General features: G+C 36.8%; 1 protein-coding gene across 2 annotated transcripts; it reads left to right on the top strand.

Moving 5' to 3' along the window:
• Positions 1 to 8,892: 8,892 nt before the first annotated feature.
• Positions 8,893 to 15,791, top strand: LOC113667390 (zinc metalloproteinase nas-15). Of its 2 annotated transcripts, none has more exons than XM_089192130.1 (9): positions 8,893 to 9,046; positions 9,539 to 9,697; positions 10,374 to 10,497; positions 11,096 to 11,187; positions 11,445 to 11,528; positions 12,850 to 12,992; positions 13,742 to 13,833; positions 14,514 to 14,636; positions 15,706 to 15,791. In XM_089192130.1, exons 1-8 carry the CDS (start codon positions 8,944 to 8,946, stop codon positions 14,617 to 14,619), a joined length of 903 nt encoding a protein of 300 aa, XP_089048256.1. In that variant the 5' UTR covers positions 8,893 to 8,943; the 3' UTR covers positions 14,620 to 14,636; positions 15,706 to 15,791. The 2 variants fall into 2 exon arrangements, with proteins under 2 accessions (XP_089048256.1, XP_089048255.1); XM_089192129.1 differs by having other exon boundaries at positions 13,742 to 13,859; positions 14,516 to 14,636.
• Positions 15,792 to 17,296: the final 1,505 nt, after the last annotated feature.

The following is a 17,296-nucleotide window of genomic DNA, read 5'->3' as shown; positions in this document are numbered from 1 at the left end:
ATAATAACTGTGAATATAAGTTTCTAGAAATTTCTAGAATGCCTAGTCATGCTGAATTGCATACCAGTGGTCTGAGTATCCCGTACCCTATCAATTTTTTACCTAAATTTTCCGTGTTCGTTAATTCTTGTGGTTCGTATCCCTTCATGATACATTCGTCATGATAAGGTTGACACTAAACGTTAAGTTTGTTTGTTTTGTTTATTTAAGGACATGCGTTGGGTTTTTATCACGAACAGTCTCGCCTTGACAGAGATAAATATGTAAAAATCTTACGGGAAAACATTGAAGATGGAGTGAGTAGATAAAATCTACTCCTGACAATAGATTTCAGCGATTCAGCCCATGGTATCTTACAAACGTTATCCTATGGTATCTTCTAGGCGAAAAGATAAAATCATCACTTTCCTCGCCATAGTAGGTAATGACTCAACAAGCCCTTGATAATACATAGAGCAGTTTTCACCTGAGTTTCGAAAAACCGAAAGCAAAGTTATACAACAGCCAGTTGGAGAGAGGGTTGATATCTTCATTTGGCCGATAGAACTCCAAGTGAAAAAGGGAAAAATGCATGAAAGGCGAGGAAACGCAAATGACCAAACAAGGATTAGTTTTAGTTTTTAATCTGGTTTTTGGAGTGTGACAGATCATGCAACATCAGGGTAAAAATGAGGAACAATTCAATTTCCACATAAGTCTTTTGCGCAACATTTAGAAGTTACATTCAAAACATTTTGGCCCAACAAAAATACCTATGGAGGTCATGGAAAAATGCGTCTCAATTTTATTGTTAGTATTTTTTAAAGTTTTTTTAAGGAAAAAAGGGTAATTTCAAAAAATACCCTCGCTCAACCATCGACTCCCTCGGGACTAAGTATGATTTCGGGAGCATTATGCATTATGGGAGTATGGTATTTAACAAGAACGGAAACCTACCATCCTTACCAAGATGCCGAGGGTAAGTTCAATGAAAAAGCTCTTGATTTCGGATACATTTACGATAGTTCTAACAAGAGGGTAATAATGGGGTGATGGTTTTCACGGCTAGCGGTTAAAAATCTCGGCCATTTTACGGCTAATGGTTTACTTCCTTCCATTGAGATTAAGAGAGAGACTTTCTACGGCTAACTTTTGTATGACTAACACTTAAAATTTGTCAATTTCAACGTCTGAGGGTCAGATTTTTTTGGCTGTTTTACGGCTAATGGATAATTCATTCAGACCCTCTAACAAATAAGCTGTGATTAATGGTTATGGGTTTCCTGTGTTGATGTGACTGTGAGGAGAAATGAGATGCTAATCACCTGAAAGGGTAAAAGGGATCAGCAGACGCCCACAGTACTCTGTTTGTCTGGTCGGTGTTTATGAAGCTAAAATAGACTTCTTGATGGGATAGATTTTCTTTGAAATAACAGCAAAATTACATACAAGTGTAACTCATTCCAATATTTCCAGGCCAGTTCTAAAATGGGTCAGCGGGATGCGCTCAGCGAGATAGATGTACTGCAGATGAATCTTCTCTACAAAGGAGTGTGCCCAGAAGACGCAGGGGCAGGCGCAGTCGGTATGTATCAACAATGCACCTTTTGCAACTTTTGTAACCGAAATGAAATTGATTCGAAATTGCCTTACTTTATTTCCATCGCATGGGAAGTAAAATTCCCTAATTAATTTCAACTTTCGGGTGATGAGCTGATTACCGGAGTTAAGCGAAGCAATCAGAACACCAGAAATGCAATATCAAGAGATGAAAATTTAAAGTTTACTTAAAGATATGTAACTGAAATACATGTAGTACAATTAACGGATAATTTTGTTTCTTTTAGCAAAACCCACACCACTGGCAAGTGCGGAGAGAGGCAGTATGTATCAACAATGCACCTTTTGCAACTTTTGTTACCGAAATGAAATTGATTCGAAATTGCTTTACTTTATTTGCATCGCACGGGAAGTAAAATTCCCTAATTAATTTCAACTTTCGGGTGATGAGCTGATTACCGGAGTTAAGCGAAGCAATCAGAACACCAGAAATGCAATATCAGAAGATGAAAATTTAACGTTCACTTACATATGCAACTGAAGTACATGTAGTACAATTTAAGAGGAATTTTGTTTTGTTTTAAGATGGCACAAAAATGCGAAGAAGAGAGCGTGAGAAAGAATTGCAGGAAGACTTGCAAGCTGTGCTAAGCTTTGGCTGGAATCGTAAGATAATTCAATTTTACGTTTTCCTCTTTTGAACTTCAACTTAAGTTTTCCAGACCTCAGGTACTTAATAGCCAAGAAGGTAAATACCGTTGCAGGTACTTCCTGAACCTTAAATAAGGGCAGTTCGCTTGCGTGATGTTCAAGATCATTGACCACATGCTGAATGAACATTAGCACAGTTTTCCAAGATTCGTGTGAATCAGCCCATTTCTTTGGTCATGATGGTCATTAGCCCTCCTTTCGTTTATTTTCGTTAACTATAAAGGCCGTTAATTCCAAAACTCTACTAAGAACGAAATTTCTTTTAAAGAATTTAACTCCCGTTTGTTGTTTTTTGTTGGTTTCTGGTTTTTTTTTTTTTTTTTTAATAAACAGATAAATTCAGCATTATTTCTTCTTGCAGGTTGGTTTTCACCGGCAAAGCAAAACACACTTCCAAGAATAGGGTAGAATTGAATAAAGGAAGAAATATTCACGTAATTTGTTTGTTTCTCGTTTTATTTGTACCTTCACATTCCTTCGTAAACATCACTGAATTTAAATAACTTTTGTGATATTACCATAGTCTTGGCCAGTAAGTGATTTTCTGGGTTTCGATCATGTGCAAAGACAGCTCGGCCAAGCGATGTAAACTAGACCATCATAAATACGTTTCTCCTCCCTTTCTACTAGCCTTCTGTCTCCCATGTTACCTACCGATAACTGCCGACATTTAACCCTCTGCTAGAGCGAAATACTTTACATTTAACTGTATGCGTTTGCTGCAAATGAGATTTTTATAAATAAATTAAAGAGTTAAAGAATTAAGAGAATAAATTAAAGAGTTCTATAAATGCTAATGTATGTGCGCCAAGATGGCTGCCGCTTACTGTCGTCGTTGTTGTTTTTTTAAGCTTTTGTGCTTTGTTACCTTGTTCGTTCAGTATCTTGACAAGCACAATTCAATCTGTTCGCCTCCATCTACCTTTAAAGGCCCTTTTAGCGTCAGTCGAAAGCTATTTTCTGCTTCTCGCTGCGGTCAAGACCTTGCTGTTGCAAGACGCTCAACTAAGTTACCGATCACCAAATGGTCAAAGCATGGTTCGACGGTTGCTGCTCTGTCTGAAAGAGGTTTCATCAAGGACCTATCGATTGCAGTGGATGTTGAAATTAACCCGGGTCCGGAAAATTTTAACTACATGCCGACTGCTTCACTTCAAACTTCAAGACCTAGTTTTTCTTTCAGTCGACGTAATTTATTTCAACTTCGCTCCTGTTGTCCTAAGGTTAAACTGGATTATTATCTTATTCATCGCTTAAAGTCATTGGGAATTTATAGAGCTAGAGGTCGTAGAGCTGGTGTTAATTCTAGATTTGGATCTCGTCAACAGCATCACAAGATTCCAGTTCGTGTCACTGACCACTGTTTTTTATCAACGACCAAACGCGCACGACTTCGACCCAAGGATACAAATTTGCATTTCATTTCTACTCACTCTTCTTCTTTACCCCGAATAATCCCCAAATGTATGGTCATTAATGCAAGATCACTTGTGAAAGTTGATGCTGCTTCTGCTTTGCATATGGAATTGCACTCAAACAACTGCGATATTTGCATCATCTCCGAGACATGGCTTAAACCAAATTTTCCATCTCATCTCGTTTGTCCGAAGGATTACTCAATTTTGCGAAAGGATAGAACTGACCGGTCAGGCGGTGGTGTTGCTATTGTCTGTAGGAGCGATTGGTTGTTGGAACGATTAGACAGCGTTTTTTATAATGCCTTTGAATGTTTGTGGGCTAAAATTACAACTCCCAACTCAAGCTTTTATGTGGCTGCTGTTTATCATCCTCCAGATCCGCCTTATTGTCCTGATGATTTATTGGAACATCTAACAAATAGTTGTGATCATTTATTGACTGGTAATCCTAACAGCAACCTTATAATTTGTGGTGACCTCAATCAGCTAGATTACAATGATTTTCTTACACAACTAAATTTATTCCAGATGGTAAATACACCGACAAGAAAGAACAAAATTTTGGATGTTTTGATTACTAACGTCCCACATTTTTGGAGGAAAGTATCGGTCACTCAAGGACTAGTTCGATCTGACCACTCTGTGGTCCTGGTATATCCCAGAATCCCACTTAAGGCTGAAAGGAAAACTGTGATGTTCAGAGATGTTCGTGATCATCATAAACTGGATATGGATAAACTGTTGAAGTTTCATAACTGGGACAATGTTTATCAATGCGGAGATGTGAATGGAAAACTTAATCTTTTTTGTACCAAGATTAAGTCCATGTTTGATGAGTGTTTTCCGGGTATATCAGTACGTGTGTCTAATAGGGACCCCCCGTTCTTTTCTCCTCTAATCAAACATCTACTGGACCAACGGAAAAAATTGATTCGGCGAAGTAACATGTCAGGAAATTCTGTTTCGATTGAGATCCAAACTCTTCAAGAGAAAATCAACAAGTTGATCAGAGATAATCAAGTTCGAGCAGTTAAAGGGAATTTTGAGAAACATAGTGCAGGATCCAAATCTTGGTGGTCAACAGTTAATTCCCTGACAGGAAGGAAGTCTACCAACTCGCAAGTAAGCTCAATTATCTCCCCGAGCTAGATCAATAATTTTTTCTGTTCCATTAACACTGATCCCCTTTATAAACCCATTGACACTGTCACTATCCCGGAATCAAGCGAGATGCCTGTTTTAACGGTCTCCAGTGTTACCAGGAGTCTACTGAAATTAAAAAGAACTGCCTCTGGTCCAGATGGAATCCCGTACTGGTTTTGGAAAGAGTTTGCGTACGACCTCGCTCCTGTTGTTACCCATATTTTCAACTGTTCTTTGGAAAATCACATTGTGCCTGATCTTTGGAAATTAGCCGACATAACTCCCTTGCCTAAAGAGCCCAACTTTAAAAATTGCACACAGTTGCGGCCTATTTCGCTGACTAATGTAATAATGAGGGTTTTTGAACGTCTTGTATACAGACAAGAATTATCTCAATATATGAAGAACTTCATCAGCTTCGACCAGTTTGCATACCGCAAAGGCCACAATACGACAATGGCCTTAATTAAGTGTCAATATGCTTGGCTGAAATGGCTTGAGTCGGGTTTTGATTGTGTTAGAATCTTCTCTTTTGATTTCAGCAAAGCTTTTGATTCGGTCCCTCATGATATCCTCTGCTCTAAGTTGAAAACACTTGATATAAATCCATACGTGACCAATTGGATTATTAGTTTTTTACAGAACAGGAAACAAAGAGTTGTTGTTGATGCCATTGTCACGGACTATGTAAATATCAATAGAGGTGTCCCTCAGGGGACAGTTTTAGGCCCTATACTATTTTCTATTATGGTCAATGATATTAAGGCCATCCTACCAAATCAGAATTTACTTGTGAAATATGCTGATGATTTAACATTAAGTATTCCAGTAAAATCGCTGGCTAATAACGGCAATTTAGCAGCTGAGGAGGTCCGATCGATCGTCGCATGGACATCTGCTAATCGTATGCAACTAAACTTCAAGAAAACGTGGGAGATGCTTCTTAGAGGCAAATCCACTAAGGCCTTACCTGCTCCTCTGGTTTCTATAGAGCGTAAACCATGTCTGAAGTTGTTGGGTGTAACTTTTCAATCTGATCCGTGTAACTGGGATTTACATTTTGATAATATTATATCGAAAGCCAGTAGTCGTCTGTACATCTTACGTGTTTGTAAATTCTATGGACTGCCGCTGGATCATCTTCATCTTCTCTTTATCAGTCTTATTCTACCTATATTTACATATGCTGTAGAAGTATGGGGCTGCGCGTATTATCATAAGTATCTGAGTCGCATAGACAGGCTGTTCAAGAGAGCTTTTAAGCTTGGCTACTGTAAAGAGCTTTTTTCGATTGAAAATATTATTATTCTAAAAGATAAGAAGTTGTGGGCCAAGATCACCGACAGCGATTTTCCAACAGCTTTAGATGACCTTTTGCCACCAGAGCGAACAATGGATACGCTACGTAAGAGGCGCCATAACTATATTCTCCCGCTTGTCAGAACTGAACGTTTCAAAAGGACCTTTATTAATAGATGTTTGTTCTCTTATTAGTTATTCAGTTAGTAATTTAGTTAGTTTATTAGTTTTATACTTGCTGATTTCATATCATTGTAACTAAACACGTTTGTTGTTTAGAGTGCTTAATAAAGACATTATTATTATTATTATTATTATTTTATACAGATGAACCCGAGAGCGGGGCTTGCAGGAAATTTTTTTGCTTTCATCTGTGGAGTTTGAGATGCGGTGATTAACTCGGCTTCTACGGTTTTTATTTTCAATTCAATCGTTATTGATGGGATTGCCAAGGAATTTTTGGATCTTCTATGGGGGAATGCCCAGAGCGTCAGCCACTAGTTAGGAGAATTATCATGGTTCAGTTTTCTTGGTCGAAAATCATCCAACCAATTTCCTTTCCTGTTTCTCTGTCTTACATTGACCATCTAAGGACAGGACTATGAATGCTACATAGCTTATCAAAACAAATGAGATTGCTTACCTGACAATTTCTGACGTGTCAATTGATTTTAAAAGCATAATAAAGAAATCACCGATGATAAACTGACTTTGTATCGAATTTTGAGTTGATGAGAGTGCCAAAAAATGTTGAAGTTAAGTTGTTAAGGTAGATTTCGGCTACCTGTCCATAGATATCAGTGGTTTGGCCTATTTTGCCACATGCAACCAAAAGAGTTTCTTTTCAATGAATGTCCGAGTTGTTTAATATTCCTTAACGACGTAGAGAACGGATCAACTAGAAATGACTTCTTTGGTTTTCTCGGGGTCCTACGGTTTTCCTCCTTCCTAAAAAACCAACATTCTAATTCAACCTAGAGACAGTAGACAAGAAGAGCCACCTGGTGGATGTCTATTACAAAATTCCCATTCTTATATGTACTCTTCGGTATAGCCGCTGTAAAAGTAATACGTTTTTCCCAGGAACACAACGCAATGACCGGGCAGACACCTTTGTTGCGACACATACAGTCTTTCATGCCCCCTCTCCATGTTGGTCTGCAAGATGGCAGAGAAACATTGGCGATTAACAATGTTGAATGGGGAAGAAGGGTGAAAGAATCTCAAATACGTTGTTCGGGAGAGGTGTCCTACGTCTAAAGGTGCAGGGCTGCTCGACCGGGAATCCAAAGAGTTCTTGCGTCTCCCAAATATTGCAACCTGTAAATTTGCCTTTGCTTATATGTTTCGTTGTAGTGATGTATGTTACTCTTTAAAGAATTTGCATGGGTTTATGATTCGTAATTAGCTGCGACACTTACATTACACATAGAAATATGAACGTGAATACTGTTTTTGACAATCTTACAAATAATTATTTAAGGTTTGTTTTAGCCGAGCAACGGTACTTCGTGATTCGTGATGAAGCAACGAACCACCAAAGAAAAAAAAAAAAAAGCTAACGACAAAATTGCACATAATGCTATAATCTTTGAACATGGATATTTTTTTATTGATATTACACACTCAAAAAAAATTTTTTCCCTCAGTATTTAATCACGAATGTATAGTATGGTAAGTCAAAAAGTCCACAACTAGATTTTGCCTGAACGATTCTATAATGAACTTGCTCAAGATAGGTGCAATTAAGACAACTTCCCAACCATCACTTGTTCCGTTAAATCGAAAAAACACGTGTTTATTGGATTTCCTAGACTGATTTTGTTTAAAAAAAGGAGTAATCTTGGACTAAAAAATTTTAGATACGAACTATTTACGGTTGAAGTCAAGATCGAAGTCAAGGAAGAACTGTTATTACATAAGAGTGTCTTTACTCACTTCCAGCCGGAATAAAAAAAAAAACAAAGAGCAATTTGCCTGCTCTAAAGATTTAAGCTGTTTCAATACTACTGGGGTTCTCGAGGCTTTCCAACATTCTCTGTTTGCTTTTTAAATCCGTAGCAATTTCATGACATTTAAACAGACATTTTCCACAATAAACAATAAGTAACGCTTGAAATGAAAACGAAAATTTTTTTTTTAAATAAAGATTTTCTATACGTCAAAAAAAGGTTTGACAAGTTCAAAGTAGACAAAATATGTTTTCATGAGTGAAAAAAACTGAACCATAATAGAAGAAAATCCTGAATAAATTGTAACGTTTGCTTGCTTTATTTTTTTATTTTTATTCCTTCAATTTTTAGTAACAGATTGAAAATTTTAAGGAATTTCTTGTACCATATCCCTCCTAAATTAGGGTTGGTTTTCATTTACAATTTGGACTAACTAGCCAAAGTGTTATGAGAGACGCAGTTGGTTGACAGTTAATGTATTAGACTAGACGGGTCGAAGGGTCTGGGTTCGAGACATGGCTGGGTCTTGGGTTCTTGAGAAACACACATTACTCTCACGGTGCCCTCTACCACCAAGGAGTATAAATGGGCACAGGCGAATTTTCAGGGATGCCTGAATCACTTGCTTATGATTGCACGTACCCACATATTCCCCTCCTCCTGAAAAAGAAGATATCCAATTGCTCTACGTGAAAAAAAAATTCTTTACCTCCTTGCATCTGTAACAGATGTATTTGAACAAGATCTTACCACTTTCCCATGTTAATTGAATTTACGCAACGTGATCTAAAGAGAAAAAGAGCTTTAAACAAAAGAACTTATTAAAACTTGAACAGCTTCTCAGGTGAGCGAACAATTGCTGGTCAATAAATTTGCTGCAGATGAAACAATTTCACAACTTTGTTTCTGCACCGCTGGGAGGCATCATGAAGTGGCTTTGCCTTTTTGTTCTGTGCGGAGTCGTTTTCGCCAAGAATCCTGAAGGTAAAAATTTCACATTTTAGCTCTATGAGCATTGTTAGAACTTTTTTATATACGATTGGAAGATTCTTATTCACTGTCCTTTTTTGGGATTTACCAAGGTCACCAAAGGCGATAAAACCAAGTAGACTGAAAAGTACTTAGTTTTTCCCCCAGCATGCGAGAGTTCCAAATCTTACAAATAGAGATAAAATATCACTCACATCTGTAATTTAGTAACTCATTCCAAACAATCGCCATTTGAATAGTTGCTTTAGTGTGGAGCATGAAAATATACCATTGAAACTGAAAGCATTTAAGCACTCAAGCCCAAATGCCGTTTTGTTTTATTTTGTCAAAGTGATGTAATTTGATATGGATAAGCTGTGGAAAGTAAACGGTTTTCCGATTGGTATTTTGATACTAAAAATAACAGTATGGTTTGTCGTAAATGAATCCCATTAGGGTAAAACCAAACGCGAAGTCTAAATAACCTAAAACGAACGTTCCTTGTAGAGAGTGACGATCTTTATGAAGGGGACATGATATTAACAGCTGATCAGCGCATGGCAGCCGAAATGGGACTGGATGTGGATGATCCAATGGGGAGAGGTTCAACCAAAAACAGACAGTGGCCGGGAGGGGTGATGGCTTACGTCATTGACTCCAGTCTATGTAAGTATATGGTTCATTATATTCGTTTCTTAGTCCAGCGACGCCAGTGTAAATTTTTTGTTGGAAAATAATGCAAATAATGTAATAAATTTTGATATTTTAGAACTTCTATACGCTTAGCGTTCGCTATCAGGTCGAGAGAATTGCAAGTTACAATAACCTCGCGGCTTACAACAGAAAATAGTATTGTGTTTTGGCTACTCCTAAGAAAACTGCCACATAAAGAATGTACGAGCCATGAATTGAAAAGAAAAAAAACAAAATTATCATTCTGTTAGAAATTCCTTCTATAAGAAGAAAGAAGATGGTCAAAAAGTGGAGGTACGAGTTGCATTCTATTAAATTCATAAGATATGAAACATGTTCGCTGATGAAAAACTGTGTGGCTTCTATTATTCATGTCTCTAACGTTCTATTCAGCCATTCTTTCATAAATTTGTCGTTATATTTCTTTCCCTCTCATCTTATAAGGTTTCAACGAAATTCTCGTATATAGGTGGAAGATCTGTGAAATCTTGATTAATTATCAACTTTAGGTTTATAGAGGAAGGAAAAACGTCGTGACGTTGAAAAAGCCGTCATAAACTTAAATCAAATACATCATATGTTATTTTACAGTCAATCATTAGTAGTAATTCATTTACATGTAGCCCATGTTTTACTTCTATGAATAAAGCTCGTGATTCCAGAGCAATGAACGCCATCCGAGCAGGAATGGAGGAATGGACAAGCAAAACATGTATCCGGTTCAAGAAGAGGACAAATGAACGAGCTTATGCCAACTTCAAAATTGGCTCTGGGTAATGAGCTCTTTAAAATCTTAACAGCTCTTGCAAGATGACCCTAACAACACTAAGAAGAGTAGCTCAGATTTTCGTGTTCCTTAGGCACGATTGTGCAAAACTAAAACGAATAAATAAACAGACGATGTATGAAAAAAAAAATGATAAAACAATCATTAAAAGCAATCGAAAAAATAATTCAATCGACAGCTATTAAGGATTAACCCTTGGACTCTACGAGTGACAAGCATCTAATTTCTCCTTACAATATCACTCTTGAAGCACTCGTCAAAGTCACCAGAATAAAAGAAACGATCACCAACTTATGAAGATCTTACGTATTAAACAAATTCTCTTTAATTGTTTGCACCTCAGAAAACGAATAAAGAAAAGTATAGAGAATTTGCAAACATATCTAAAGGTTTTTAAAGGGCTAATCAGTCAGTCTGTCAGTCAGTTAATCAATCCATCGATATTATGAATCAATGATTGATTAATCAACAAGCCAGCAATTTAATTCAATCTAATCATTGTAATAACTAGGATAACTGGGGTTGATAACAGAGAAAACACAGATAGAAAAGTGTGAAACGTTACTATTTGGTGTCATTTTCAGATGTTCCTCGTACGTAGGAAGAACAGGCAGTCGTCAAGATATTAATCTCGCCAGGGGATGTTGGTCCAGAGGAATTGTAGCTCACGAAATTGGTTAGTAAAGTAGACAAAATAATAATACGGAAACAGGCCCCCGCTGTTTAAAGGGTGGATAACACTATTCATTGGACCAAAACCTGTCCGATGGATGGTCTAGCCGGTTTGTCTTTTTCTACCCTTATCCGTTGGATATCTTAGAAATATGCTCTGCAGTTGGCTACAAACATCATGAGAAGTTACTCTAGGACATTCCTCTGCAACCAGTTATACTGACAACAACGTGACTAAAATTGAATTTGTTTACTTTTCAGGGCATGCCTTGGGTTTCTACCACGAGCAGTCTCGTCCTGACAGAGATAGTTACGTCACAATTATGTGGGACAACATCATTGAGAGTAAGTGCTAAGTTAGATTGAAAATAACAAATTATGATACTAGGTTCAAACTATACCTTCTACTGACAAATTCATTGTGTGTATAAAATCGCAGCTTATCATTTACTAAGTGCAATATCGAGTCCGTTTAGAATCATAACATCAGATCACAAGCACCAAAAGAAACATTCATCGAAATTAAATGGTTATATAATATATTAGACTTGGCTGGTTGAGAGGATTCAATCAATACACGTTATGAACCATCAAATATTTTTTGATGGCGCACTATTGGTTTAAACTCATCAAGTGACTGAATATTCCTCTGCTAAAGCTTGAGTATATCCAAAGATATCACCTAGGTCACATTCCCCAATTTTTTAAACCTTACGTCCACTACGATAAGTCTTCATTTAAAATTTGATTCAAAATGAGAGAGCGTTTTGTGGTTGTTACAAAAGAAGGAAAATAGCTTTGTTCATTAAGTCGTACCAGAGGACACTTGAAGGAAAAAAATCTTACGCAAAAAATAGTTAGCTAATCGCGTACATTTTTTCCACGCTCTTTGCAAAATATTTGAAGGATAATAAACAAAAAAGCCTCTATTTAGTGCGAATAAAAGCTCGTATATTTGTTGTTGGACATTATTTTTTCCTCGATGCTTACGGTTTTCCTCGAGCTTCACTGTTGGAAAACTGTTCATAGTTTGAAACAAATAATGTCCAGTAACAAATATCCGTGCATATTTTAGCGCCAAATAGAGGCTATTGTTTATAAAGCGTGTGAAGTTGACATGATAAATACAATATCTACAGCGAATACTTCATTTCTCATTTTGAGTACAAAGTCGACCTGATGTCTAAGCGAATAAAGGGGGAAAGTTTCTAAAGAAACCGTAGTGCTGCGTCGGTGGGAGAGTATAGCAGGTAATTTATTTAGTGTTAACAACTGAGTTGAAAAAGTAAATTGCTCTGACGAAGGGCTAATAATCGCTCTGACGAAGGGCTAACGCTTGAAAAGTCAGCTTTTTTTCTCTTTACGGTGGCCAATTTACGTTTTCAACTCAGTTGTTAACTCTAAATTACCTGCTAGTTTCCAAGCCCCTCGTATATGAAGTGTTTTCATAATTTACAACCTTAGTGAGAAACTCAAAGAAGTGGAACGCTTTTAAAAATTTATAATTATTAATACATCGGTTTTTCAACATCGTCCAATGACTGCTTGATTTAATCGACGTCCTCGAATATAAAAATGATAAATGCCTACTCCGATTCATTAAAAGGAACGAGCACGAAAGTAGCCTTATCTCACAAGATTTTTTAAATTTTTCTTTTCTGCTTAGGAAACAAGTTTAATTTCAACAAATACAATCGAGGAACTATCGACAGCCTGGGAACCAAGTATGACTATGGAAGTGTGATGCATTATGGGAGCAGGGCTTTCAGCAAGAACGGAAGACCTACTATCGTTGCCAAGCAATCAGGGGTTAGTTTAGGTGTAGATGCTATCGATCCATTGCATTAATGAATATCAAAGCGGCAAAATCAGTTCAAGGAATTGCAATTCAATGCATCATTACTTACAAGCGGCTCACATTTAAAAACAACAATGTATTGTATTACCAAGGCATGGTACAAAATACATGTTTTAATGATGATATTTACGGTGAATGACACAGACATACTCGGAGGAAAAAAAGAACTCCAGGCGCTCCCAAAAGGATCACATGTTTGCTCGTTCCATCAGCTAAGCAGCTTCGTTAAATTCAATTATCTATAATTCCATTTTGAAAACAAAAGGTGCTATGAAATAACATGACATTTTTCGTCGAAAGATAGAACCTACGATCTATTATCCTAAACATACTTATATACTTAAATCCTAGTTTGAGAAAAAATAAAGCTGGCACTTCCACATTTGATCTACCGAACTGCATCAAATATATTTTCTTTTATGTGTTCATACTGGGATAGATAAAGTAAAGGACACGTCCTATTAGTCAGTCAGGTAAAGAGAATTTGAATGCCATTTCGAAGTGTGCATGGTCAGACATTTAAAAACCTAACCAAAACAAGTAACACAGACATTTTTCAAATGTCATGAATACTCACTTAATTACAGAAGCATATAACTTATAGAACTATGTTGGATGCTTCTGATCATTACTATCGCTGATTGTCGTTAAGCCTTTTTTTTGTCTTGGTTTGTTGTGTTCTATCATTTTATTTTCCCAGGTAACACTTGGTCAGCGACGGGGAATTAGTGCAACAGACGCACAGCAGATGAATCTTCTGTACAAGAGCCAGTGTGGAGGAGGAGGAGGAGGTGTTGGTGGTGGAGGGGGAGGTGGAGGTGTGTAGTAATGATTGCTTACACAATCATCGCGCAACCCAAAAAAAACATGAAAAAAAAAATATGAGACCGTTCGTTGTTTATCACTGGCGGGTGGGGGTTGGAAGATTTTAAGGGGGCGGGGTCACAAAGTGTTTAGGGGAAACGGAGGGTAAAGTGCCAGTAAGAGATAATTGGCATATTACAGCGCTTGATGGGAGGATCAAGTAAATTCTTCAGCTTCGATAAGTCATGATATCATGTCCAACCTCATCCAATAATTGCTTTATTTCATAGTATTATCGGAATTATATGGGTACTACGTATACAAGATACTTCTTTCATGCAATATTTTGGAGAAAGATGAAAACAGATCTATAAGTCCATATAGGGAAACAAAAATAATGAAAAAGGCAAACGAGACTTTTCCAACACAAAGCTTATTTCATTAAAGGAGTTCTATTGATTTACCATTCTGTTTAGATCTTGATCAAAAAAAGGTGCACGTCTTTGAATTACCGTGATATAATGCCTTACGTAGTTACCCATAATTCCTATAAGATAACTTGGTTCTGACAGCCCTAAAGTAAGCAACCTTGCCACTTCAACGTTTGCGCCATGCGTAAGCTTTTGACAGCTGTGTCTATCCTGACAAAACGTCCATTGTTATCTTTTAGGAAATTGTCAAGATAAGGATAACAGATGTAGCGGATGGACGAGATATTGCAGCTATCACCGATACGTGAGGGCAAACTGCAAGAAGACCTGCAAACTATGTTAATCAGCAACGAAAAAAAGGTTACAATTCATTCAAAAATAAATTTTAGCAGTCTTGGAACTTCCAAACTCTTGTACACCTCCGACGTGGTCAGAAGAAATGCTCAATGGAATCTCCCCCACCCCCCCCAGCTTGGTCCTCATTGGTTTTTAGAAGTTTGAAAATATTTCACCCTCAATGGAATGACTTGCATTGAAATTTATAACACGAATGAAAGGGTTTTGCATTTAAAATAATTAAGCCGCTTGAGGAGCCGATGAATTATCCGTGATCAAAATTTTAAAATCATTATTCACATCGGCAAAGGACTTTCAAATGTACTAAATCTGAATTATCACATTTATAACTTCAAATGTGATATTTGATTTAATCCAAATCACTCACCGTAAACGAAATCTTGCATAGAAATTTAAGCATTTCGTAAGATTGTACTCCTATGCAAATGTGAATTTCACAATTGGTCTATTTCGGCTAAATTTTAAGGGAACATAGTCAAGATTGAAAAACTAACACTTTCCTGAACTTCCAGAGTCTTCCTTTCAAAGAAATTTTAATCTACCAACAAGATCATTAAAAACAGTACCTTTAAGTATCAACTTTGCTCATTTGGCTCTCAACCATCTCCACATAAGGAGGAAAAAAATTGAATATATGATGAACAAGTTATTTTTACAAAACAGTAAGTCGTAAATTTGGCTTACAATTTACTTCCGCGCAGAATAAGTTGCCTTTCTGGGTCCTGATTAATGAAATATCACTAACACTGGAGGCTCGATCCATGCGAAAACACGTTCGATCAATAAAACCTAGGCCTGCGCTCCATCGTTAACTATGTTTGGAAACAGGCCCAGCCTATTGCAACCTTTTTCGAGCGTTTCAAATTCTCTCGTTAACAATTCTACCCATTTATTTATTTACTTTTTTTTTTATAGAGAAACTAAACAGGAGAAGTGATAGTTTGTGAAAATTTTATATTTAACTCACTTAAATTTTCATATATATTTTCTGAAAGTGCGCATGACCCGATTTTAACTTATTTGGTTTTGCTCTCAATGATACCTAAACATTCAATGCTGTTTTCCCTTGCAGGTCATGTGCCATTTTCGGGGAAGTGCTGTTGTAGTTTAACTTTATGTAGAGTGGGTTAATAGAATAAAACTGGCAGAAAAACCTCATTTTGATTCCCATATGTCTTTTCTTCTCAACTTCGAAAAGGAAGCTGGCTCTCAAATGCTGCTCTCACTTGATTTGATTCCATTCATGCCCATCTTTATTTGCAAGTAATTCCTGGTTGTCAAAGCAAACAAGAAGGTAATGAAAATAGCAAACGACCAAATGCAACCGAATAATAGAATCATAGATGCCTTGCTTCTTCTCGGTCGCGTACTAAAAAGTCAATGCGTAATTGTGATCACACTGCTAAAGAGTCTCAAAGCACTGTATTTTGTAAGTAAGCATTTTTTTTTTGGGGGGGGGGGGAGGGATGCGAAATGAAACGGTCACAATTCATTGGTGATTTCACATTGGCCTCGTAGGAAATTTATATGAAATTGGTGTGCTTGTCCAAGAAAGAAAACGTTAAAAATTATATTTTCGTAAGATTGATTACAGCAATAGGCGATATCAAGAACTTAATCCAAGTTAACCGTTCGCCGCCAGTTCTCATCTAAGATCTGATTCCTTTTTCCTGTTCGATTCCTGTTTTGGAAACACAAAGGTTCTTGGGTCATCACATTTGTTTATCGTAATATCGAACCCAAAATTTGGTTTTCGCGCACGTAAAAGCGAGGAAGAATGAAAAACTAAGAAAAACGTGAATCGATTTCCCTTCACATCGAGGAGAAAGAAATCTAATATATACTGAAGCGGCTACATGGTCGGAGTTATAGGTGTGGCTTCACGCAGAAGAATGCAAAAAGGATTGCCTCCCTTTTAATGTCATTTGAATCGTTTCGGGAAAGACCGTTTTTTCCTCCAACGAAATGTATTCGTATAAATAATTTGATATGCTAAAAATTATATGAGTATATTCATTTCGATATAGAAAATTCGTATCACGAAATGTTCCATTGTCCCACTGTACACCTTAGTACAATAATTTCAATGCTCCAACATTTTAAGCATGAGAAGCTGGTAAAAATGGAACGAATGTAGATTCACCTGAACCTTTTTTCTTTAAAACCAGTTAAGTCTTTTAAATAAATATTTTTAGCCAGTGTCAACATCTACAACGATTGTTTTCCTAAGAAAAGATAAAGAAATGAAAATAACTCGAAAGCAATGAAAAGAAATTCACGGCGAATAGTTTTCACAGATTTAAGCTGTTGAAATATGATGATTTTAAATGTACGGCGGCTAAAGACTGAAGATATTTTTTTCAACGATATAAAATTTAGGACAACGAAGCATAGTATTGTGACATTCAAGCAAACGTTAACTTGTAAGCCTGATGAAGTTGATAAGTTGCCTTTTTTCTTAAAAGGCCTCAAATTAGCGAAAGGAATATTAATTAAATTTCCCATGAGAGAGTATTGTCCAAAGTAAAGTAAGTCAACAATTTGAGATATTTACACGATTATTTACAGACTCTTACACAATGCACTGCTGTAATTGTCCAAATTTGCAAATACATTTTATTCAATTGAGGTGAAGTAAGTCTGTTTGGGTATATTGTAAGGGT

The sequence above is a fragment of the Pocillopora damicornis genome, chromosome 13 (genome assembly GCF_964200805.1).
Source record: "Pocillopora damicornis chromosome 13, jaPocDami1.2, whole genome shotgun sequence".
Taxonomy (NCBI): domain Eukaryota; kingdom Metazoa; phylum Cnidaria; class Anthozoa; order Scleractinia; family Pocilloporidae; genus Pocillopora; species Pocillopora damicornis.
This window is presented reverse-complemented; position numbering and strand designations above follow the sequence as displayed.

Coding starts and splice junctions, on each gene's coding strand:
- LOC113667390 (XM_089192129.1), top strand. CDS start 8,944: ATGAAACAATTTCACAACTTTGTTTCTGCACCGCTGGGAGGCATCATG. Junction 10,498..11,095: donor AACTTCAAAATTGGCTCTGG/GTAATGAGCTCT, acceptor TGTCATTTTCAG/ATGTTCCTCGTACGTAGGAA. Junction 12,993..13,741: donor TCGTTGCCAAGCAATCAGGG/GTTAGTTTAGGT, acceptor TTATTTTCCCAG/GTAACACTTGGTCAGCGACG.